The sequence below is a fragment of the Gracilinanus agilis genome, chromosome 2, assembly GCF_016433145.1.
Source record: "Gracilinanus agilis isolate LMUSP501 chromosome 2, AgileGrace, whole genome shotgun sequence".
Taxonomy (NCBI): domain Eukaryota; kingdom Metazoa; phylum Chordata; class Mammalia; order Didelphimorphia; family Didelphidae; genus Gracilinanus; species Gracilinanus agilis.
The window spans coordinates 570113039-570139049 of NC_058131.1; the positions used below are offsets into that span (position 1 = coordinate 570113039).

The window sequence follows — 26011 nt, forward strand, 5'->3', positions numbered from 1 at the left end:
TTAGAATTGACAGAAGTATTGGTTCCAAGGCAGAAGAGTTTTAAGGGCCAGGGTACTGGGGTTGAGTGACTTGCCCAGGGTCACACAGCTAGGAAGTATCTGAGGCCAGATTTGAACCTAGGACCTCCCATCTCTAGGCCTGGTTCTCAATCCACTGAGCCACCTACCTGCCTCCATTATGTATCAGATTTTATATTATCTTTCCTTCCAAACCCAACCTTCTTCCAAACTTCCCTGTTTCTGTTGAACGTACCACTGTCTTTCAAGTTACTCAGGTTTCCAATATTGGTGTCATTTTCTAATTCTCACTCTTTTTCATACCTGAACTATTGCAATAAATTAATTGTTCTCCTTGCACTTAATTCTCTCCACCTCTCTAATCCATCTCCCACACAGTTGTCAAAGTGATTTTCTGAACTAGTCTCTCCCCTACTAAAAACTTCACAGACTTCCTATTGACAAGGATTAAACATTTCATCTTTATCTTATCCTTTTAAAAGGTCTATTTTTGTGTAAAATTTAGCATAATAATACATGAATATGATTAGAAAATAGGTTAAAGTATACATATTAGGGGGTGCCCAATATTTTTAACTTATGGTTATGTGCAATCAAAAAGTTGGAGACCTGCCCTAGACTCTCTCTATAGCTGAAACAAAACTGGCAAATCATTTACTAAAAATCTAGTTGAAGTAATATTTATAACATTCCTCAGTCTGCCAATCTAGTAACTCTGCCATAAAAGGAAAGGAAGTCTGGATTCCTGCAATGCTAGTACAGGTGACCTTCAATCAGCATGTATTTATTACATGCCTATGACATGCCAGGCACTGTGCTTGGTGCTCAGGAAACAAAGATACAAAGGAAACAGCCGTACTCTCAAAGAGCTTACATGTTCTAGGAGTTAATATACATTTTAAAATATACAGTAAAACCTTGATCTAAAACATCAATTTTAATCCTGGATAGACTCCTGATAGATTATAGATTTAATTGGCTGTGGACCCTTGTGTACTTAATTTCAAACTACGTAGAGTTTTATTTTTTCTAACATTGTATTGATACCTTTTTTTCCATATTACTTTTATTTCTGAATATGTCCCTTCCTCCTTGCCTATAAGGGGATAGACGAGCCATCTCTTATAACAATGAATTCTTAAAAAGAGAGGAAAAATCAACACATCAACTGTTCAACATATCAACAAGCTGACAATACATTCAGTATCCTATGTCCCTAATCTCCCATCTCTGCAAAGGAGCAAAGAAGGTACCTCTCTAAGGCAAAGCTTCTTGATTGTTATAATCACACAGATTTCAATTTCTTTTATTCTTTACATTTCCATTGTTGTAGCTAATACACACAACGTATATTATTTTCTTGCACCTACTTTATAATAGTTTATATAAGTATTCCCAGGCTTCTCTTAATTTTTTATATTTGTTTTTTTATGGTGCTGTAATATTCTATTATACTCATGTGCCATGATTTATTTAGAACCTCTACAATCAATGGGCATCTATTTGTTTCCAGTTCCTTGCTACTACAAAAATTGCTGTTGTGAATAATTTGCTGTAAATGGGCCCTACTTTCTTGGACCTGCTCTGGGCATATGACAGCAGTGTCAAAAGGCATGGACATCTTGGTTACTTTTTCAGAATAGTTCCAAATTGGTTTCCAGTATGATTAGACTAATTCTAATTGTTTCACCAACAGCTTATTAGTGTAATTGTTTTGCTCTAGCCCCTCCACATTGACTATTTACATCTTTTGTTATCTTTGCCAGTTTTCCAGGTGTGAAGTAAAACCCAGGAGCTATTTTGATTTGTATTTCCCTAATTATTAGTGACTCAAAGCAATCTTCCATATGATTCTAAGCAGTGTACAATTTTTCTTTTTGCTCCCTGGTGATTTGAAAATGTTAAGTTTGCTTATTTGGCTTGTTTCTTCCCTATCCAATTAGAAAACTGGGAACTTAGTTAACTCATGTCTAGGTATTCAATATGCTAACAGATCCAGTTAAAGAAAGACTCTGAAACAGTCAAACATTTCATCTGCACAGAAATGAAGAGTAAGGCAAAAGAAAACAGGCTCAGTTATACTCTAAGAGAGTATAGTTCCATTCCCCCTTTCCTTCAGAATAATTTGTAACTTAAGCATTGCCAAAATCCATGGATCTGATAGTGACTGACACAGATAAAGTCTCAGCAGAATTCTTCTATGCTAGGATGTGTCTCAGAGTTGAAGAGGAAGATTTCATTGAAGGGTCAAGTCTGTGTTTAGTTGATCGCCTACTTCTTGGTCTATATCTCTAATATCACTCTTGACTTGGCTTACTCTGTGTTATATTTGTTGCTCACATCCACAGTCATAGTTGTAATAGTTTCCATAGCCAAGATTTCTCATTTCCTTGGCTCTGTGAGGCTATCAAAGATGCTAAAGAACTCTTGAGTTCTTAGACACGTCTATTTCCCTCCATGGTCATAAATCTGACAGAGACCACAATTACTCCTACATCAAATGACCTGTTTTGAGGTCACATGGGGTCTTTTTTAAAATTTAATTTTAAAATTTTTTTGGAAAAATTTTTTCCATGGTTACATGATTCATGTTCTTGCCCCCCACTCCCCTTCCCCCCCTCCCCGTAGCTGACGCACATTTCCACTGGTTTCTTCATGTGTTATCGATCAAGGCCTATTTCCATATTATTGATCATTGTTCTAGGGTGGTCATTAAGAGTCTACATCCCAAATCGTGTCCACATCAACCCATCATCAGGGGTTTATTGGGCAATAGCATGGTCGCGGTGATGATTGTTTTTCTTCTGTGTTTCTACTCCCACAGTTCTTTCTCTGAATGTGGATAGCATTCTTTCTCATAAGTCCCTCCGAATGGTCCTGGATCATTGCATTGCTGCTAGTACAGAAGTCCATTATATTCGATTTTACCACAGTGTATCAGTCTCTGTGTACAATGTTCTTCTGGCTCTGCTCCTTTCACTCTGCATCAATTCCTGGAGGTCTTTCCAGTTCACATGGAATTCCTCCAGTTTATTATTCCTTTGAGCACAATAGTATTCCATCACCAGCAGATACCACAATTTGTTCAGCCATTCCCCAATTGACAGGCATCATACCCTTGTTTTCCAGTTTTTTGCCACCACAGAGAGCGCAGCTATATTTTTGTACATGTCTTTTCCCCTATGATCTTTTTGGGGTATAAACCCAGCAATGATATGGCTGAATCAAAGGGCAGGCAGTCTTTTAGTGCTCTTTGGGCATAGTTCCAAATTGCCATCCAGAATGGTTGGATCAATTCACAACTCCACCAGCAGTGCATTAATATCCCAATTTTGCCACATCCCCTTCAACATTCATTATTCTCCCCTGCTGTCATTTTAGCTAGCATTTGGGAAAATGTAGTCTTTTCTGCACCTCTGCCATGCCTCTAATGCTCTAATTTATTCTGAAACTTCAGACATAGAAAGATAGGTTCTAGAGCAACATGAGACCTCAGAGCTCAAAGTCCTCATTTGACAGGTGAGGAAATTGAAAGTCAAGAGAAATTAAGTGATTTCTCCAAGTAACACAGGATGTGTTTTGGAATTTGAATCAATTCCTTGACTCTGTTAATGCCATTACAAAACAGCTGCATGATGACAGCTGGTGGTGGAGAGAGACATTTAAGAGGGCAGGGAAGACCCATCAAATCACATCACATAGGGGACTATGAATCTGCCTACACAGATAAGTACGACTCTGCTCCAGAAGCCATTGGCACATCCATACATATACTGTATGAATACATATACACATATCATCCATCTATCCATTCACATAACACAACACACACCAAAGTGATGCTTTTCATTACCTGGCAGCCATTATAGGGTTCATTTAGTTTAAGGATCAATGAGAGGATTGCTGTAGCTTCAATCTAGTTGGTAGAAATGAAAACTCACCAGGGCTGAACCCAATCTCAGTGAATTCACTTTCCAAGAGAAAACTCATCAGTTGTAAGTTCACATTGCTCTTTGATTGAGGCTTTGGAGAGGAAAAAATGTCATTTGATGTTTCTTCAAAAGAATGGAACCAGCACATTATGAGCAGTGGAAATGATCTTACATAGAGAAAGTGGACTCTTCTGGGTTCTGCCCCTTTCTATTTTTGTTTCTGGTATTACTTAATTGTACCCTTTAATTCAAGGCCTCTCAAGTTAACACAGATGGCTAACAACATGGTTACTTATTAATTTTGAATCACAGAGGCTCCTTTGGATCTTTCTACATTTCCACCATCCACGTAACTCTTTGCTTAGCTCCAGGATTGAAAGCCACTCCTTGCTGAGATGGTGCATGCTAGATGTACTGAGCTAGGGTAAATTATGAATGGTTCTGACATAGCTGCAATGGCCTTCTTGAGACAAATACCTTTAGGACTACCTGTGTCTTTTCTGTAATTTCTTTAATAGTTTCTTTGTCAGGTCTTTGCATGTCTGGGTCAATCGCATTCATAATTTCTTTAGGAACCTAGTCATTTATTGACTTGTCCTTTGATTGTTCTTGTTGAACAATTGCATCATATTTATTTTCCCCCTCTGCATCCATCTGAATGAACAACTCATTGGCCATTTTTTTTCTTTCCTCCCATATCCAATTGATATTGGGCCACTTCTGGAAAGTTACCTCCATCTTCAAAAGCCTCTAACCATCCATATATACATCCTTTCGGATACCTGCATGGGAGAGGTTTTCTTCATGATCAGAGGAATGCAATCTGCTGTGATCTCTGTGATTTTTGCCTTTTCTTTGGCCTCAAGCTGTCCTGATAAAGCTGAATTGGAGCAGGTAAAAAGCTGGTTAGTGCTAGCAGCTCAGTGGGGAGGGGTTTATTGGGCAATAGCATGGTCGCAGTGATGATGAAGAACATACATAGTGGAAGTTACAGTGGAATTATGGTAAAAATACACACACACTCACAAAACCAACTCTGCCACAGATCAACTATTCATTCAGTTATGGAAGTTAATTAATTTCCTTAAAACTTTACTTTTTTCATATGCAATTTGGAGATAGTAACATTTACATTTTTGGTTTCATTGCTATTGTTACTTATCAGCATCATTATTAACTCACATTTAAATAGCATTGTAAAGTTTACAAAGTACTTTATAGCCTCACAAAAAACTGTATGAGGCAGGTGGTACCAGTTATATCATTCCCATTTTTACAGATGAGGAAACTGAGACTGAAAGAGAGAGGTTCAGTTACTTGGGCAAGATAATTGCTTTATTAATTTTTAAAATAATAATTAATTTATTAATTAGGCAAATGCTTAATATGATGGTGGCTCTAAAAAGACACCTAGAAGAAGCATTTCATTTAAAGTGGATCTTCCAATTCATAGGTTTTCCTAAGGGATAGTACTGCAGGAAGTCATAAGCACTTACCTTATAAGGAAGGAAAAATGGATGGTAGATAGTTAGAGAAGTTTGGACCTACAAGGAGAATTCTAGTGCCAGTTTATTATCATACCATTTTAGTATCTCTTTCTCTTTTAATGTTTTTTCCTTACTTTCAGTCACTTCTATTCATTCTTTCCCTTTCTTTTGTCTTTTTTTTTTTAAACCCTTGTACTTCGGTGTATTGTCTCATAGGTGGAAGATTGGTAAGGGTGGGCAATGGGGGTCAAGTGACTTGCCCAGGGTCACACAGCTGGGAAGTGGCTGAGGCCGGGTTTGAACCTAGGACCTCCCGTCTCTAGGCCTGACTCTCTTTTGTCTTTTTATAATTTTCACATCTTCTATGCTTTTTCCCCTTCTCTTTCTTCTCTCACTCTTTCTTTCTGAACTGGCTAACTGGCTCATTGGGTAAAAGCTCTGGATTTCGAATCAAGAAAACTATCTGTGTGATCAGATTAGGTCTCTCAAGCATTGGTTTCTTCATCTATAATAGTAAAACAAGGCTATTGTGAGGATTAAACGAGATAATATATAGGAAGGGCTTTGTAAACCTTATCAATGTTCATTTTCTTTCTTCTCTCTCAACTCTATTTTTCTCCCACTCCAATTTTTGTATCCCTTTTCCTCTGGGAAGCTTGTTTTCGGGCGGGTATATTGCTATGTAGTTGAAGTTTATCTTTTGTCTCTTAGGCATCCCTTCTTCCTGCTCCTGTGGAATCCCTTCTGTTTGACTTTCCAAGTACCACCTCCACATTTTCTCCTCTCTTTTCCTTCAAAACAGAACTTGAAGAAAATATTTGACAAATTCAAATCATCCAAAGGTGTAAATGACTGATGAGGCCTTGGGTGTAAATTTCCTAAGGCATTTGTATTTTAACAGAGGCCAGATCTTTGAAACCAAATGGAATATGAAATATTCATATAGAATTATGAGATTTCAGTAATTAGTCAATGATAGGAAAAGTGACTTTTTTGGGGGAGATGGCGAGAAAACTTCACAATGTACCACAAAGTATACCTTCCCTGCTTTGAAGAATCTAGAATGAATAGAGTGATAAAAAATAGAGTTAAGTTTAGGCACCTTCTGAGCACTGGAGAAAATGTTTCTGTTCAATCATTTGGGGAGTAAAACTATTTAATTCCAAGGGGCTGTGTGCTATAGCTGGAACAATTAATTCCAACAGTAGCTGTCTGAGTTGATTCATTCTTTCTGTATTCAGTCAATTATATTGAAATATTTGGTTTTGCTGAGGTATATGGGCAGCATTAGATGTGCGTGTAAATTGTGCTAAGAACATTTAACTACAACCCTGCTGGTTGTGCATGCCCATGGACCAAAATAAGGGTATTATAGTATAAAGGGCAGATACTTCTGAAAATCATGAAAACAAATGAAGGAGCATGGAGTTTTTTCTCAAGAAGATGTGAAGGAACCATGAGAAAAATGAGTTGAATTGCCTTAAGCAGGTCATACATCCCGTCCCAGTTGCCACCAGCTAACTTTCACTGGTCCTACCTCAACATCGTATGCAATGCCATGGGCCTTACACATCTGGAGGAAAACACTGTGGAAGACTAGGGAGAGGTTGCTGTGAATCAGCTGGCTGGATACTACTGCATAGCGAATGGATGTAGCAAGCTGGAAAAGACCATGTAATTAGGTGTGAGAATCTGATCTTAAAAGAAAAAAACAAAAACAACAACTGTTGTGTGCTCCTTCATGGAGAGTTTAGGACATTTTTTTTGCTATTATTCTTTATGTAGCTCTTGCTGATACCATTGGGAAGTCTGCCAAAGAGTCCGGTTATTATAAGGCCTGAATAGCCTTTAATATTTCCTGAAAATATCTAAACAACATTAACCAAATTAAGTATTAGGATTCTGGCAGCCTGTCAGTCCCTTTCAATGTGCCCCGAACAGACACAATTTATTTTCTGCTGGCAGCCAGATGTGGTTTGTTCTTGGAAGCTCTGTTGTGGTGGGAAGAGCATTAAATTTGGAGTCAGAAGACTTAGATATGTGACCTTGAATATGACATTTAATCTCATTGGATTTTGGTTTCTTCACTTACATTCATATGGATTTTGATTACATCCAGAATTTGGATATTTATATTACTTGCCTCCCTGAGTTATCTTGAAATAGGGATAGGGCCTGGACCTGTGACTTCACCGATATAGGGAACTCCTGGGTGAGGAAACTATTTTTATTGATTTAGGTTGGCACCTTCTCTACAATTTATGGTTGTAGAGGGCTGCCTAGAGCATGAGAGGTAAGTGATTTGCCGGGGGTCGTCACACAGCCATTGTGAGCATCGAACCTAAGTGTTCCTGGCTTCAAGGTAGGCTCTCTATCCACTATACCAGACTGTTTTTACCATAAGATATAAAGGGACTAGTAAACTGTAATGTATTATTGGGCTCAGTTTTCCAGATACTGATATTTATGACAGGTATAAATCTGGAGACCACAATGTGTAGACATAGTCATTCCTCTTGTATAGAACATTTGGATCACAAACTCCAGGAAGGGATGATGCTTAGAGACTCTGAGGTGCTCTACAGAATAGACACCTGGAGTTGCTTGTGGATCCAGGGTACCTATGGGTAGAAAGTAGAGGAAGGGGTCTGCTAGCAAATGCTAAAAAGATCTGAGATTTCTTTTCTATTTTTTTTAAAACTCTTACCTTTTATCTTAGTATCAATTCTAAGAAAGAAGAGTGGCAAAGGGTTAGGACAGTGATGGGCAAACTTTTTAAAGAGGGGGCCAAAGGAAAGGAAATACTCATCTCTCAGTCTGTTTCTAAGGCAACTCTTTCAAAGTTTCATTGTATTGTATCCCACTCGTATTCATCAGATTAGGAATAATGTCCTGTGACTGGATAGAACATTTCAGCATCTGGCCCAGAGGCTGTAGTTTGCCCATCACTGGGCTAGGCAATTAGGGTTAAGCAACTTGCTCAAGGTCACCGAGCTAGGAAGTGTACAAGGTCAGATTTGAACCCAGGTCCTCCTGACTCCAGACCTGGAGCTCTATTCACGGTGCCACTTAGCTTCCCCCAAGGTTTATTTTCACATGTTATATTAAAGATTCTCATCCTCCTTCCATTATGACCAAAGAAGTGGCACTGGGGCTGGTTAGTCAGTGACACTGGCCCTCTCTTTCCTCCTATCATCCCTTCAGAGGTTATTAGTTTCCAGTTTCTCATACATACTTTCCCTCCTTTGACTACTTAGACTCTTGGATATTTAAAATTGGAAGGAGAGTCCAAGAGCAGCTATTTCAGATTTCTCATCTGATAGAGAAGGGGCAGTGAATTGCTTGAGATCGCACAGTTGTTAGAGGCAGAGCCAGGACTATAGCCCAGGTTTTCTGACTCATTGTTTAGTGCTCCAAATTTTTTTCATGAGCACTATTTCTACCTTTTATTGATGCTTGATTTTATTTTTGGCTTTGAGTCTTTCTGTTAAAGGCTAATCTTCTGTGTGATTTAGCTAGCCTCGCTCTCACCAGTATAAATATACTGGAAGAGGGTATTCTGTTCTGAGACTCTCAGAACCCTCGATGTATCTTTGTGTGTAGCAAATGGGGATTCAACTTCAAGTAGTTGTCAATCCGATTACTCTATTAAATTCCTATGGCAATGTCTCATCACAGGGATGACCCTAGGTTCTCAAAAGTTTTGTTAGCAGAGTGCAAGGTCTAGTTGGTTCTACCTTGATAGAAAGGCATCTAATCAATGGATTAAAAAAAAAAACCAAACAACCCAACTATAAGAATAAAAGAAACTATTTAGTATTATACTGGGGAATAATAGTGTGACTTTCTGAATTGGACATCCTTTCCCCTTTTCCTCTGTGGTTTACTTGCGATTCAGATAAAATTATTTAGGGGCTTCCAATCAATAAGTATTTTAATGTAATGGAATTCCAAGGGTACATAGGATATGAACAACATCTGAGAAAGGGATAGAGTAAAGCTTCAGGACTCACCACCCAGGGTCATCAAAGGGGTAATAAAGGTAATCTAGGGGTAATTTGGATTAAAGCAAGACCAGCTCTGCTTATCTATCAATACGAAGTACAATGGCCACTAGGCCCAGGCATTCAGCTGTATTGTCCCATAACACTCACTTTAAAAATGAAGGCACGGAAGCCAGAGCTATCTGTAGATATAAGTGAACTGTAAATACTCTAGAATTCCATTGTGGTTACTGAGCATGTAATTGCGTGGTAATTACCATGAATTCACAAGATAATTCCAAGGTTATTTTTGTCTTCTAAACTTCTCTTATGCCACCATCGTATAAAAACTAACAAAGCTGAGACTAGGCTGAAGGAAACAGGGAAGAAGGCACTTGGGCAACACAATCTTTCCCAGAGCAATGCACCATAACTCCAAAGAAGACGAGCCATCAGCCTGTCTCATATGTGCTGTGGAACCAAGAAGCATGGTCCTCGGTTTCCTCCTCTGTAAAAAGAAGGGGTTAGATTAGATGGCCTCAAAGGTACTTTCTAGAACTACATTCTATGATCATATGGATGGAATTCTTGTGTAGTGAATAAAAGGAGATGGTACCTTGAGTGTCTTTCTGATGGAAAATAGATTGCCATTCTAGCCTCTAAAAACAAGTAATGTTGTAATGTTTGTGTTTCAGAAAGAAAGCAATCTGAAATCAGAGCCAAAATATTCCCATTCCCTTGGTTCTGGATGATCTGTCCACTTCTGTTTGCCTCATTCCTATCCATCTAACAAGGCCTCGCTCAAATCCTACTTCTTCCATAAATCTATCCTTGGCCACTATAGCCCACAGAAGAACCCCATCTCCTCTGAGATCTTATTGGTTGTACCATGAATTTTATCAAACACATGGTTTCTTTCTTGTTACCTTGTTTGTTGTCTTTGTATGTATATGTTTTGTTTCTCCAACTAAATGAAAAGTTCCTTGTGGATAAGAGCAATATATACAGAAAGGTAATGCGGTATAAGGGAGAGAACGTCAGACTTAGAGTTAGAAGAAATATGCATTCATATCTTGGCTTCCATATTTATTGAAGGTGTGTGGTCACAGGCAAGTCCCTCAGCTTTTCTGAATTTCACTTTCCCCACTCTGTGAAATAGGGTACAATTCTATTTGCATGGCTTCCCTCACAGGGTTGTTGTGGGGAGAGTGTTTTGGAAACTAAAGCAGTGGTTCCCAAACTTTTTGGCCTACTGCTCCCTTTCCAGAAAAAATCTTACTTAGCGCCGGCCTGTCCCATACTATCACCGCCCCTTTACAGTTATTCACCACCCCCAAATGTACCTGTGGCCATCACTACTCTCTGGATTGCTGCAGCACCCACCAGGGGGCAGTGGCGCCCACTTTGGGAATCACTGCTCTAAAGCATTAGAAACACTATAAATGATGCTATTGAGTAAAATAACTCTAAATGTGTCTTATTATGACAACCATTAATCTGTGTCTGTGTCTCTTCTGTCAAGCACAAGAGCTTGCAGATTTTGTTTACTTTTTTTTTTCAGTCATGTCTGACTTTTTGTGACCCTAATTGGGGTTTTCTTGGCAAATATATTAGAGTGGTTTTCCATTTCCTACTCCAGCTCATTTTATAGATGAGGGAATGAAGGGAAACAGAGTTAAGTGACTTGCCCAAAATCACATAGCTAGCTAGTAAGTATCTGTGGTCGGATTTGAACTCGGGAAGATGAGACTTCTTGACTTCAGGCCCAGCACTCTAATCTACTGCGCCAGTTAGCTGCTTTATGATTACAACCATTAATCTGTCAAACATAATATCGTGCAGATAGGAGGTATCAAATATCTGCTGAGGTTCATAGAGCTGATGCTTTTTTCTGTAAAGAAGCATTGATCCTATGATCATGGATTTAGAAGTAGAATCATCTAATTCATATCAATATCATAAACATAAATCAGGAACATATAAGAGGATGGAACAGTTTTTAAGCTAAACTGGGTTATGTCCTCTCCCTAGGTTTCCTCAGCTGTAAACAGGGAATTCAGTTTGATGTTCTCTAGCATATCTCCTAGCTCTGGTTTCGGGATCAGAGGCATCATGATACAATGAAAAGAGCCTTGGCTTTGCAATTAGAAGACCCAACTTCAAATTCCACCTCTGAGGATTAATTCCTTTATGACCTTGGGCAAGTCCTTTAATGTCTCTGGATATCAGTTTCCTCTTCTGTAAAATTAGGAAGCCTGGTCTAGGTAACCTCTAAAGTCCCTTTAGAACTATGATCCTGAGATTCTGGCTGTCTATTAAAAAATCAAATGTCTAGAACAAAGAGGGAAACTTAAGTCTGGCTTGCATTAAACCTGACAGCATGAAGATAAAGATGATTGTACAACCATCTAAAGTCAATGACTTCACAAACAGATCATCTTTTCTGGAAAGAGAAATAAAAATGAAGTCAAGTTCTTTTTGGTCAGAGAGAGAATTGATTGAAGTGTTTGGTTTGCATAATTTGCCTTCTGTCAATAGTAGGCAATCAATATCAGTTTGTTAAGGAGGAAAAAAAATCAAGCTTGATTTTTAAGGTTGAGTTGAGAATCCATATTAACATTCCATATTGTAGCTAATTCTCCCCACATGCGTGAGGTCTATTTCTCTCTCCCACATCCTTCTCCAGAGATATCTGTGAGCTAGTGGCCTCCAAACTACTGTCAGCTTTCATGGTTTTCTCTTAGAGATGAGCTGAGGAGTGGCATGGTATGGAATCCTTCAGTAAGGATTCAGAACTCCATTTCCATATTAGAACTCCCACAAGGGAGATGATTCCTATGTAACTGGGCTTTAAAGCTTTTTAGTGTGTATATCAAGGACCTTTTTGAAAGTTTGGCAAAGCCTGTGGACACCATCTTAGAAGAATGTTTTTAGAGGCAGCTGGGTAGCTCAGTGAATAGAGACCTAGGCCTGGAGACGGGAGGTCCTGAGTTCAAACCTGACCTCAGACATTTCTTAGCTGTGTGACCCTGGGAAAGTCACTTTACCCCAATTATATAAACTTTACCATTCTTCTGTCTTGGAACCAGTATGTGGTATTGATTCTAAGACAGAAGGCAAGGGTTTAAAAAAAGAAAAGAAGAATATTTTTGTTTTTTTTAAACCCTTAATGTCTGTGTATTGGCTCCTAGGTGGAAGAGTGGTAAGGGTGGGCAATGGGGGTCAAGGGACTTTCCCAGGTCACCCAGCTGGGAAGTGTCTGAGGCCGGATTTGAATCTAGGACCTCCCGTCTCTAAGGCCTAGTGCTCAATCCACTGAGCTACCCAGCTGCCCCAAGAATGTTTTTAAATGTGTAAAATAAAATACCTAGGATTTCAAAGGAAACAAAAGGTTACTGAAAAAAAAATCTAACTTTTTTTTAATCCCTCATTCATGTTCAAGAACTCTCTGAAATCTATCCATGAACTCTTTGGGAATCTGAGGATCTTAGATTAAGAACCTCTGCCTTATATAAAGCTTCAAAAATCAATTCCCCAAGACATTTTGGACTAATGACATGTTATCCTTTTGGATTATTTTCAAACCAAATGTTTCTCATTATGCCTCTAATTTTTCTTAAAGGGCTGACTCCTAGCCTGGGTATAATTCTCTAGACATCTGATATCCTTGTGGTGAAGATGCCCATGGTCTATGAAGATGGCTTTGTGAATGAAATGGAAGTGCAAGCAAGAGAACTAGTCTGATTTCTAGCAAGCATTTCTGTGATTTCCATCATCAAAACCATTTATGCCAAAGTGCATTCATTAATTAGTCTTTATGATTCTTCTGGAATGTGTTGTTGGAATAATCGATGGGTATTTTGTGGCTGAAGAACCAAGACCAAATAGCTTTTAAGACTCATCTAAGGTCATAGGTCTGACTACTGTTTTTGTGTGAGCTAAAAGAGCCTTTTGTCAAGTGATGGAGTACATAGGATTGCCTTTGTCACCTTTTAATTTCCCCTTCTAGATTCCTGCCATTCCTGGTGCTTGTATTTGCTAGAGGTTACCTGATGGGACACTTAGGTGGCACAACAGATAAAGCCCTAGGCCTGGAGTCAGGAAGGCTTAGGTTCAAATCTGACCTCAGATACTTTCTTCTAGCTCTGTGATCCTGGGCAAGTCACTTAACTTTGATTGTCTAACTTTTGTGCTTCTGTTTTAGAGTTGTTACTACAACAGAAAGTAAAGGTTTAAAAATTTTTTAAGAGGTTACCTTATAATTGAGCTGCTAATGGTTTAAGACATGATTCTTCCTGAAGGAATTTTAATTTGAATAAGGGACTTGAAGTCCAAAAACATCAAGTCTAAATAATAATATCGCACATTTCTATACACTTTAGTACGTACGTATGGCTTTCTTCACAACAACACTGTGAGATGTATGGAACAATTGTTAATATCCCCATTTTATAGGTTATGAAATTGAGGCTAGTAGAGGTTAAATGACTTGCTCATTATCACCCAGTTAACAAGTATTATAGCTGGGGTTTTAACCTTGACCTTTCCTGATGAAAATTCTAGGTTACTTTCCACTATACCACACTGTTAAAAGGAAGGAAGCCTTAAAGGTAGAATGAAGATAAATGATAGGGTCGATATTTGGACACCAGAGTCTGGCTTAGAGAGCTCTCAAATCATCCCAGCCGGCATTCACCAAATCTGCCTATGTAAGTCTGTGCCAGGCTGGGCCTCCCTTTAAGACCTTGTTCTGTTATTGCTGAATAGCCTAAAAAGCCAACAGAACCCAGTTAGGCATCACTAGGAAATGCGGTGATTGACTCTCCCTGGTAAAAAGGGAAAAATGAAAAAAGGACAAAAAATAGTTGGCCAAAGTCCAGTCTTCTTTCTAAATTGCAACCTACTGAGAATTCTTCTAAAAGAAGCTCAAAAATACTCTTTTCATTGGAGAATGTAATTTTGCCCTAGCCTCAATTTAAATCGATTTAGTTCTGAGCTTGAGGACTGGAAGTGCAGAGTGCATTTCATTTTCTCCATGATACTTGTTTTGACAGTGATGTATTTAAGTTGACATAGTTGAAATCCTTGTGTAATAAATCTCTGCCTGAGAATTAATCATGTTTATAATATTCTGAGAATTAATAACACCCATTGCTCAAATCATTAACTGAAAAAAGGAGCTTCCAAAATCTGTTCTCTGCAGTAAGGGACCACAAATAAATGAATGTTTGATAAAATAATCCAAGTAGCAGTTTAACAAGCGTAAACTTGAATGGGGCTGCAATAACACAGAACTATTGTTTAAGGGTTGGCATGAGGCTGATGAGGTGCTTATTTTGGTTACAAAGCATGCATCCACATGCATAATGAACTGCACTCTGAATTATTAATGTGTTGCTTATTTAGCCTCATCTGTCTAGAAGATAATGTATCCTAACTATAATGAGTGATTGGTTTTGTACATAATTACAGTAGCAGCAGTATCTAGGAAATTTGTTCTTTCAAAGAAGGATTTCTAAAAATAAAGTCATCACATAAACTCCGTTGTTGTTCCATTTTATCAAAATCAAACCCGGAGCATTTGAGAATTCATAATAAATTAAAAGAGACAGAATCATTATTAACATCATAATTTAACACAAAAGATTTTACTTAATCATTCATTACAGATCATATGCTGTTAAAATGCTTATGAATGTCTCGGGTTATTTTAAGATGTTTTCCTAAACAGTCCTTGTTACTACTCCTTGAAAACCCAGGAAGGAGAAGTCAGAAGGAGAATGGAAAGGTAAAAACTTAGCGGAACAGGATGACAATTTATGCTACTTCTGACAGAATTTTAATTTAAAAAGTAGCTACTTGATTACTTTTAATTTTTAAAACACGTACTTCTGGGACTAATCATATCTAATTTACTCCTCCTCAAAGTGGTTGGAGCCCACTAACCTTTAGATGATAATTTCTTCACACCTTTTTTGGATGGGTCGGGGACAGTGTGTCTCCTGTGAGTACAGGGGAGAAAAAGTTGGGGTTTCTGCTTTTTTCTGTTTTTGCCCTGCATCTCTTTATGCAACGTATCTCTTCAAATCAGGAGTACTTTATAGGTTCTGAAATCCTTTCCATAAGCATTTTATCTTTGCTCCTCCTCTTTTCCTTGTATTCTTCAACAGAGCATTGTGAAGCCCGAGGATACAACTTCCTTTCCTCAGAAGCCATATCAAAAGCTGCACAGTTTTCCAATAAAACGTCTGGTTATCTGTGTGTGCATTTATATACCTGTGTGTACTTCTGAATTCAAAGAAAACACCCACAAGCACACACTTCCAGCCACACCACGGCTAAAATTTTGTCTTTCTAAAAATTAAAGGCACACTCAGTTTCCTCCTATATTATAGTAACAAAGGGCACAGGTACCTTCCAGGATTATAGGATCTCTGGGCCATTTAGGACCATGGTGCTTTTCTCTTATATACCCACAGTAAAGTAAAATTTGCAAGACTCTCTCTGAAGAATTCCACAATATTGTCTGCGTTTAGGAAGGAAGCCAACAGACACAATGGGGGAAACCACCGAGCGTGCCTCTCATCCAAAACACAACATATGCTTTTGGGTAGACTTCTCTGAAGCAACATATTTAAAGTGGCAAATTGTCATTTAGTGCTGGTTGCTGACTGAATGCCACCACTGTTTGCAGCATTCTTTCAAAAAACACATGGAAGGGGGCAGCTGGGTAGCTCAGTGGATTGAGAGCCAGGCCTAGAGATGGGAGGTCCTAGGTTCAAATCCGGCCTCAGACACTTCCCAGCTGTGTGACCCTGAGCAAGTCACGTGACCCCCATTGCCTTGCCCTTCCACTCTTCCACCTATAAGTCAATACACAGAAGTTAAGGGTTTAAAATAAAAAACAAAAACAAAAACACATGGAACTGGGCTGGCCCATCTTGGAACTCATGGCCTAAAGGATAAGAGGTTGAGTTCAGCATTAGGACCAATAGTCTGACAGACCTTTCTGGAGATCCGGATCTGGAATTACTTTCTATAGGGGCTCGGGGTTTGCTCATCACGAGGCTCTTTCTTTCTTTCATTGTCCCCCATTCCCTTCTATCTCAATTTTGCTCTTCACAACCTGACCCCTATTATATTTTCAATCTTATTACACATTCTCCCCCTCCCGGAAGTCTATGGGCTGACCAAACTGGCTTCCTTGCCATTCTTCACACTGGACAAACCATTTCCTGTATCTGCGCTCTTTATTCCATTCATGGTACAGATCCTTTCCCCAACCCCTGCCTCTTGGAATCCCTCATTTCTGTCGAGATTTAGCTCGGGCTGTTTTCTCCTCTGTCTTTCCTGGTCTCCTGGTCCCCTCTCCCAATCAGTGCTCCCCACTTCCCCAAGTTTACATTGTATTTATTTTGCATATGTTTTTTGATCCATGTATATAATCTCTATGTTACAGATGCAATAGGTATATTATATACACATATGCAACATGGATAATATATAATCTGCATATTGCATATGATATGTCCTATGTATAGATTCATAGATATGTATTGTGTTTTCATGTTCTCTCTCCTGTTAGAATGTAAGATCCTTGAGGACAATGACTCTCACTTCTGCCTTTGTATCCCTGGGCCTCATCCATCTTGATGATTAATTAAGTCTCTGTGACAAGTGCAACGTAGGAGGTTGGAAGGAGGAGGAACAGTCACATAAGGAAGCTCTCCTACAGGATGCATCATTCCAGCTAAGTGGCATAATGGATAAGTCATTGAACAGGAGGTCAGAAAGCTGAGTTCAAATCCTGCCTCACACTAGTGCTATGATGCTGGGTAAGTCATTTGCTTTTAGCCTCAGTTTCCTCATCTATAAAATGAGGATGATTGTAGCATCTGACACACAGAATTATTGTGATGGTCAAATTATATAAAATGTATGAATCACTTGGCAAACTTTAAAGTACTATAAAAATGTCAGTCATTCTTCTTATCAATTGCCTAACTTGATGTATAGGTGATGTCAATGATCAGTGCTTTATGATTGCTGCTTTAGAATTGCCACATGTCTAGGACTGAGAAAGAGATGATCAGAGAATTTTGGAGTTGGAAGAAATCAGTGTTCTGCCCAAGACTTGGACTCCCAAGAAGGGGGTGCCTAGTGCTTGATTGCTTGGCCTGGGAGTTGAGGAAAGAATCACTGAGTCTGTTTGCTGTGGGGATGGTGTGGCCTCTCTGGCAGATGTGCCTGGTATAAGTGGATGCTCAGGAATGTTGTGGGATAATGACATTGACTCCCTTCCCCATTGGAAATACCTTCCACTCTTTCTCTCTGCTTATTCTTGACTTTCAAGGCTCAGCTCATGTCTTACGTTCTCCATTAAGCCTTTTGGATAAATCCAGCTCATAGAGGACTCTCCCCCATGCTGAGCTCCAATGATACTTGGCATCTCTGCTACTCCTTCAGCAGTGACCATCTATTAATTTGTATGTTTGGGCAGCTTTTCATATGGCTATAATAGCAGGGATTTCTTCCTTCAAAAATTACCTATCTGGGGGCAGCTAGGTAGGTCAGTGAATTGGGAGCCAGGCCTACTGATGGAGGGTCCTGGGTTCAAAGCTTTCCTCAGATACTTTCTAGCTTTGTGACTCTGGGCAAATCATTTAACCCTCATGGTCTGGCCCTTCTCCATTCTTCTGCCTTGGAACCAATACATATACATTGTTTCTAAAACAGAAGGTAAGGGTTTAAAAATAAAAAAAGAAAGAAAATTACCTATTCATAGCTTTTGACTATTTATCAATAGGGAATGGCTCTTATTCTTATAAATTTTAATAATTTCCTACAGATTTTGGAAATGAGACTCTTATCAGAGAAACTTATTGCAAAGATCTTCCCCCCCCCGTAACCCAGTCCCTTTCTAATTTTAGTAGCATTGGTTGGTCAGTTTTTCCATGTGTATATTTTTATCTCCTCAATAACACAGCAAACCCCAGAGAGTAGGGATTACTGCATAACCCACCTCTCCTCCCCGGGCACATCCAGTAGGTATTCAAGAAATGCCAATTGATTGATTGATACTTACTGGTTCTAGCTCCATCTCTTTGATTGACTTATTAAGTTTCTTTATAGAGGGTGCCACTTCTAAGACACTAGAACTGAAATCCAGATGTCCTCTGGTCATATACAAGACGAGCTGTGCCAAGGAAAGCTGGTCGCTATAAAAAATTTCAAGGTCTGTTGCCCATATCTAATCAAAACAGGAAGAAGAAAAAAAAAAAGAAATGAGACCAGCAAAAGGAGGGGTGGGGGGAGAATATGACTTTAATGGAGCAGATATCTTTTGTTTCCATTTTCTACATCATTCAATTGAGTGATGGAGCTGCCATAAACCCCTAATCAGAACAGTTACGATGATCACTGCAGTTACAGGAGTACAGATAACCTGGAAGAGAAAATCGACCTAATAGTCCTATTACCTTATTTGAGAAGAGTTAACTAAATTTAGGAAGGCTAAGGGAGTCTTTGATTTTTCTGCTCATGGCTGAACATTTCTAAAATGGACACAACAATGTTTGCCATTGAGAAAAGTTAGAAAAAATGAACTTTAAGGAATTGGGGGGAATGAAGTATAGGGAAGTGAAATGGCCAGAAAGAGGAGGACCTGATGCAAAGAATGAACTGCTGTGACAAAGAGCTTACCCCCTGCTGGAGAAAAGAGTAGAACTGAACCTCCTGTCCTGCTGGTCATGGTGTGGCTGGCTATTGGAAAAGAAAACAGCCATATGCTCCAAGAATTTCAATATGCCACAGAATGAAAGCACAGGGCTCTGAGTCAGGAGGCCTGGTTCCTCATCTTCTTGTATCAGGACTTCTATTAATGAGCCATGTGACCCTAGGCAAGTCCATCTACCATTCTGCCTGAGTTTCCTCACCTGTCAAGGGGGAATGGTATCAATTCTACTTGTCCTAAAGGCCTTTTGTGAGGCTCAAATGAAAGTCCTTTGAAAGTGCATATATTCTATCTGCCACTAATTAGTTTTGTTGCTTTAAGCTGGATAAGTTCTCTGGGACTCAGCTTTCTCATCTGTAAAATGAGGCAACAGAACTAGCATTCTATGAATCTAGAATATTGTTTTACTCATTCTGTTATACCTGTAAAATGTATACATATTCTACATTTGGGCAAATGAGCTCTTTGTTTTAGAATGTCAGTGACATTTGGAAAAGGAAGACCTAGTTCCAAATCCTGTCTATGCCACTTACTGGCTGTTTGACCTTGAACCAACCACTTTCTTTTTCTGAACCATCTCAGGGTTCTTATGAAGATCCCTTGACATATCTTCACTGCCATATCAAAAATATTAGTTCTAGAATCAGGAAGATTTGGATTCAAATCCTACTTCAAATACTTATGAACTGTGGGTCACTGAGCCAGTCATTTAACTATTCATTTCCTCTTCTGTAGAATGAGGGAATTGGTCTTGATGGCCTTTAAAGTCTCTTCTGTTTCTAAATCTATACTTCTATGATCCTATACTATTTCTTTACTACTCTATTAAGAGCATTGGCTCTGGAGTCAGGGGATCTAGGTTCAAATCCCACTTCCTGTGGTAATAAGAAATCCTCTTTGGAGCTCTGTTCCCCCATTTACATAATGATAGGATTGAACTTGATGGCCTCTGAGGTCCCTTCCAGTTCTCCATCTAGGATTCTAGACTCCTAGAAATAATTGCTATCAATATTACTAAGTAGCTTTGGTTAGGGGGCTTCCTGATAACCATGCTGGATTCTATCCTGAGACTTAGCAGCTCAAGGGTAAAGCTGTGAAGAGGAGTCCATGATCCTCAGGGAGTGGGGCTGGTGCATCACCCTTAGCCCTTGCGAGTAGTCTCTCTCTACCAAAGACTAGCTTTTGGCTGAAATTAAAAGCTAGAATCACTCGATGGCCAAAAGCTGGCTTGTTCACCAGCCTCAGTGGCTCAGACTACTTTGTGAAGGACCTTGTGAAGAATATGTGAAGTATGTTCTAGCTGGAGTAGATTGTAATTAGTCGTAATGCATTTTCGCTGTAGGAAATCAGAATGGAGCACATTTTCATAAAGGACTTGATTAAGGCCTTGTTTATTTTTTCCTACTAAAAGGCGGGCAGGGCATGCGCCTAACACACCAAGGCGGTATATTAACACACATAGCACATCTGCCCCAGAGTGGCCTCCTTTAAAACAAATCTAGCAGTGAGTGACTTGACTAAGCATTGATGGTAAATGGCATCATTATAAGGATATTAAGAGGTCAGGCAGTCAAGGCCTCTTGCTAAACTGGAGCTAATTTCCGAGTCATATTCACATAGTAATGCCCTTTTTATAATAGCAAATAAATCACATTTGTAACAATTGTTAAAAACTAACTGCCAAGTATCTGTTGCAGTATTAAATATCCTATTTGTCAACTTAAATATTTCCTGCTCCATTTTGTAAAATGCAAATCAGGTGGGGACAGCTACTTTCCCTTCAGAATAAAGTGAACTTTCCATTCTTAGGAAACAGGACATTTTCTGAGGGTCTGGTCATACTTTGGAATGTTCTTGATGAGGATGAGATTGCATTCCATAACAAATACTTGGGTTGATTGCAAAGCAAATTAGTTTAGGGGTGGTTAACCTTTCTGTTACTGCATATTAACTTTATACTTGTATTTCATATTTGCTTAGTACTTTGAGGGCGTTTTTTTCCCAAAGCATTTTCACCCAGATTATTTTTTCTGATTTTCACAAAAATACTGTCCCCTCCCTCATTTCAGGCCGGGCAGGTGTTACTTTTATTACTGTTTCATAGATGAGGAAACTAAGGCTTTTCTACGAACTGTAAGTTAGTGACTTAGCCTGGGTCACGGCAGTATGGGATGAAAACTTAGATCTCTTGCTACCAAGCCTGGTCTTCCAATATGCACATCATCTTTCAGGCCCAGTAAAGACTAAACAAAGGAAATCTTGACCCTTTTCTTTGCTATTTCCAGTTGGAAATTTAACACAGCATCAGTAAACCCCTTAACCAAAGCCACTTAGATAATGAAATCTTAACCTTTTCATCAAAAGCAAAGTTTTGTTTTTTGTTGGATTTATCCAGTTACTTCCCTACTTTTCTTTATTTATGGGTAGAAATGTGGAAATTTTTCATGGAGTTCACATTTTAACTGGGAGATAACACATAGGAAGGAATCAGCTACAGGGTAAATGGAACTGCCAAGTGGTCCTCTGAGGCAGCCAGGTGGCTCAGTGGATAGAGTGCCAGGTCTTAAAGTTAGGAAGACCTGACTTCAAATCTGACCTCCGATACTTATGAGCTGTATGACCTTGGGCAAGTCACTTAATCTCTGTTTACCTAATCCACTGGAGAAGGAAATGGCAAGCCATTCCAATATCTTTGGCAAGAAAACCCCAAACCAGGTCATAGAGAGTCAGGCATGACTGAGCAACAACAAAAACAACAACAACAGGACAAATGAAGAGATCCAAGCCTCCTTAGGGTATATCTACAGGGTGGATTGCAATATTTGGGTGCTATTATCATGTCCATTTTATATTGACACAGAGAGATTAAATTACTTTCCCAGGTACATTTGAGTTGACATTTGAACCTAGGCCTTTTTGATTCTAAGTCTCTCAATCTCTCTACTAGACCCATGAATCTACAATATAGGACAAATACAGGTGTCCCTTCCACATTACTGAGGTTAGGGGTAAAGAGCCCCTGGGATCGGGAAAATTCACATAAAATTCTTTGACCTTCCATTTGTAGCAGAGAAGAAGTCTAAAGTTTTCTTTTTCTTTTATGGGGTGTTTACTGTACCTTATTGTAAAATTTCATTAAGTTTCTCGTGTATATACATCAGGGTTAAGATAGCTTTATATTTTTAGCCTTTGTGTGTCAACTCCTGGCTTTTACATTCATTTTGCATATTTTTACTTTTACTTCTTTTAACTTTAAAAAAGAAATGTGTATATTTATAGCATTAAAATATAAAATATGTTGATATTATGTAACACTGTACATATATTTTATGCATTTTTCAGTTACTAAGCTTACTCTGTGTCATCTGCTGGCCTTCATGTGTTGTCTGTGGCTTCTGCAAAACTCCCCCCAAATTCCCATTTAATGTCTTATATTGACCCTCATATATAGAAACCAAGATGGGGAAAATAAGATGTGGAAGGGATGCCTGCACTGTTTTTCAGTCAGTACCCCAGGTCCGTTAATATTTCTTCTTCTAGAAATGCCTTCCTCTTTTCCAAACCTTTCCCATCCATCCATCTTTTTTTTTTTTTAAACCTTTACCTTCTGTCTTAGTATCATTTCTAAGAAAGAATGGCAAAGGCTAGACAATTGGAGTTAAATGACTTGTCAAAGGTCACAGAGCTAGGAAGTATCTGAGGCCAGATCTGAAACCAGGTCCTTCTGACACCAGGCCTGGCATTCTATTCACTGTGTGTCCAAGCTGCTTTCCACCCATTATTTATTTTTTTTTATTTTTATTTAGAACTTTTTTCCATAGTTATGTGATTCATGATTTCCCTCTCCCCACTTTTTCCTCCCCCCTTCCAAAGCAAACAAGCAGTTTCACTGGGTTATACATGTATCATTTGTTCAAAACCTACTTCCATGTTATTTATATTTGCAGTAGAGCGATTCTTTAACATCAAAACCCTAAACACATCCCTATCGCACTATGTGATCAATCATACATTTTTCTAATGCATTTCTGGTTCCACAATTCTTTCTCTGGATTTGGGTAGTGTTCTTTCTCCTAAATTACTCTGGATTGTCCTGGGTCATCACATTGCTGCTGGTAGAAAAGTCCATCACATTTGATTGTGCCATAATGTATCAGTCTCTGTGTACAATGTTCTCCTGGTTCTGTTCCTTTCACTCTGCATCAATTCCTCTAGGTCATTCCAGTTCACATTGAATTCCTCTATTTCTTTATTCCTTTCAGCACAATAGTATCCCATCACCAGTATATACCACAATTTGTTCAGCCATTCCCTAATCGATGGGCACCCCCTCATTTTCCAATTTTTTGCCACCACAAAGAGCGAGGCTATGAATATTTTTGTACAAGTCTTTTTCCTTATTATCTCATTGGGGCACAAACCAAGCAGTAATATGGCTGAATCAAAAGGAAGGTATTCATTTAAAGCCCTTTGTGCATAATTTCAAATTGCCTTCCAGAATGGTTGGACCAATTCACAACTCCACCAGCAGTGTATTTAGTGTCCTGATTTTGCCACATCCCCTCCAACATTTATCACTGTCCTTTGCTGTCATATTAGCCAATCTACTAGGTGTGAGATGGTACCTGAGTTGTTTTAATTTGCATTTCTCTAATCAGGAGGGATTTAGAACAATTTTTTATGTGCTTATTGGTAGTTTTGATTTCATCCTGTGAAAACTGTCTGTTCATGTCCCTTGACCATTTGTTGATTGAGGAATGGCTTGATTTTTTTGTAGATTTGACTTAGTTCCTTATATATTTGGGAAATTAAACCTTTGTCAGATAGTTTTGTTATAAAAATGTTCTCCCAGTTTGTTGCTTTCCTTCTAATTTTGGTTGCACTGGTTTTGTTTGTACAAAATCTTTTTAATTTGATATAATCAAAGTTATTCATTTTACATTTTGCAATATTCTCTATCTCTTGCTTGGTCTTAAATTCCTTTCTTTCACACAGATCTGACAGGTATCCTAATTTATGTTCACCTAATTTATTTAAGATTTCACTCTTATATTTAAGTCATTTACCCATTTTGAATTTGGGTATAGGGTGTAGGATGTTGATCTAAATCTAATTTTCCCCATACTATTTTCCAATTTTCCAAGCAGATTTTATCAAATAGTGAATTCTTGTCCCAAAAGCTGGGGTCTTTAGGTTTATTGAACATTAGCTTGCTGAGGTCATTTACCCCTAGTCTAGTCCATTGATCCTCCCTTCTGTCTCTTAGCCAGTATCAAATTGTTTTGATGACCGTTGCTTTATGGTACAGTTTAAGATCTGGTACTGCTAGGCCCCCATCCTTCACATTTTTTTTCATTATTTTCCTTGATATTCTTGATCTTTTGTTCTTCCACATGAAATTTGCTATAATTTTTTCTAATTCTATAAAAAAGTTTTTTGGAAGTTTGATAGGTATAGCACTAAATAAGTAATTAATTTTTAAATTAGTTTTATTATTATTATTTATATATAATTTTTTGAATATATTATATTTTATTATATTAGCTCATCTTACCCAGGAGCAGTTATATATAAAATATATTATATATTATATAATAATATTAAATGTATTATATTTTATTATATTAGCTCATCTTACCCAGGAGCAGTTAATGTTTTTCCAGTTGTTTAGATTTAGTTTTAATTGTGTGAAAAGTGTTTTGTAGTTGTGTTCATATAATTCCTGTGTTTGTTTTGGCAGATAGATTCCTAAATATTTTATGAGTTTTGTTGGAAATATATAGAAATGCTGATGATTTATGTGGGTTTATTTTGTACCCTGCAACTTTACTAAAGTTGTTAATTATTTTCACTAGCCTTTTAGTTGATTTTCTGGGGTTCTTTAAGTATTGTAATAAGGGGATAAACACAGTGGATGGGGTTTGTGGGTCCCTAAGTCAGTAGGTGGGAAAGGAGGGTACAATGGTGGAGGTAGTAGATTGAGGTGGTAGGAGATGTAAGGGAATGACTGAGTTTAGGAAAATATAAGATGGTGAAGTAGAATGAGCAGCAAGAGGAGAGAATGAGGTAGCTGGGCAGGCAGCTGCAATAGGGAGACACAGATTGGGTACACAGGTTTGAGACAGAGACACTGAAGGGAAACAGGCTGAACCCTTCAGGTAGGAAAGGCCTACAGACAAAAGGTCAGAAATGGTTTGAAACTAACTAGATGGCTTTCTAGTCAGTTTCTCAGGTTCACAAAGGAGAAGTCCCAGGGTTCTTCCCTCTCTGTGAAATAGAAGGCTTCTCAGAGGAAGTATAGAGACTTCCACTTCCTCCAAGATGGACGCCTTCAGCTCCCCTCAGGTCCCAAAGAGAAACTATTCCTTTCTCTCCTTTATCCCTCTTTTATCATTCAACCAATGATTTAGCAAAAGGTTTGATTAAATGACAACAGGGTTTATTAAGTTGGCAGGGTTGCTTATAAAGGACAGAGGGATACAAAGTTTCTCTAACAACCGCCTAGGGAGAAGCTCCAGGTGGGGGAATTCTCACAGGAATGTGAGTCTAAGAAAGGGCCTGCCCTCACTCAGTCCCTGGAGGTTTGTTGCCTTTAAGGTTAGGAAGTTGCACACAATGAATCATCAGGAGATAATTTGTATCAAGGGTAAGCCCTACTTGACTATGGGGAGAGCTAAGTCTTCAGAGTTTGATTGCTACCACCCAAACCCACCCTTCTTCCAAAACCCACAGGAAATCAGGAAGGGAAATGGTGATTGGAATAGGGAAGGTCAGGGAGATCCAGAGGAATTAGCTAAGCTACAAAATCTCAAGAGAAAAGGAACAGAATCAAGGAATCAAGGCCAGGTTTTTTTCCCC

At 38.6% G+C, this 26011-nt stretch overlaps 1 protein-coding gene across 1 annotated transcript in view; it reads right to left on the reverse strand.

Annotated features, from left to right (window-relative positions):
* IQCH (IQ motif containing H) overlaps positions 1 to 26011 on the reverse strand; it is a 278771-nt gene that overhangs the window by 9588 nt on the left and 243172 nt on the right. The window contains exons 17-18 of the mRNA XM_044660111.1: positions 18506 to 18670; positions 6975 to 7097 (exon numbers count right to left, since the gene is read on the reverse strand). Of these exons, the coding sequence (XP_044516046.1) occupies positions 6975 to 7097; positions 18506 to 18670 (288 nt within the window). The remainder of the gene's footprint in view (positions 1 to 6974; positions 7098 to 18505; positions 18671 to 26011) is intronic.